This window comes from Rhagoletis pomonella, unplaced genomic scaffold (genome assembly GCF_013731165.1).
Source record: "Rhagoletis pomonella isolate Grant_MI unplaced genomic scaffold, Rhpom_1.0 Rhpom_scaffold_00001, whole genome shotgun sequence".
Taxonomy (NCBI): domain Eukaryota; kingdom Metazoa; phylum Arthropoda; class Insecta; order Diptera; family Tephritidae; genus Rhagoletis; species Rhagoletis pomonella.
In genome coordinates this window covers 30,087,058-30,087,377 of record NW_023458555.1, presented here as the reverse complement: position 1 = coordinate 30,087,377, position 320 = coordinate 30,087,058, and the positions used below count along the sequence as shown (strand labels likewise).

The following is a 320-nucleotide window of genomic DNA, read 5'->3' as shown; positions in this document are numbered from 1 at the left end:
TTTTTTTATTATTAACTCTCATAACTCTAACTCTAATCAATGTTTTTTTGTTTTGTCAATCGTCACAGGAGTTGGCCGTTCGTTGTATTCAACGCAATGTTAAAGCATTTCTTACGGTCCGCGATTGGCCCTGGTGGCGCCTTTTGGTGCGTGTAACACCTCTCCTAAATGTCCATCGTACCGAGGAGCAGCTAAAGTCGGCGAACGAAGAATTGGCAATGCTGCGTGCCAAGTTGGAGAAAATCGAAAACGATCGCAACGAATTGAAGACTGAAAATCAGAAATTGGAAGCGAAGGTGAGTTGAGAAAGCTATAAATGT

At 42.2% G+C, this 320-nt stretch overlaps 1 protein-coding gene across 1 annotated transcript in view; it reads left to right on the top strand.

The window, feature by feature from the left end:
- Positions 1-320, top strand: part of LOC118742285 (unconventional myosin-XVIIIa) — a gene marked incomplete in the record, with an annotated part of 149,081 nt that overhangs the window by 33,625 nt on the left and 115,136 nt on the right. Inside the window, 1 exon segment of the mRNA XM_036474245.1 lies at positions 69-296. Coding sequence (XP_036330138.1) covers positions 69-296 — 228 coding nt within the window.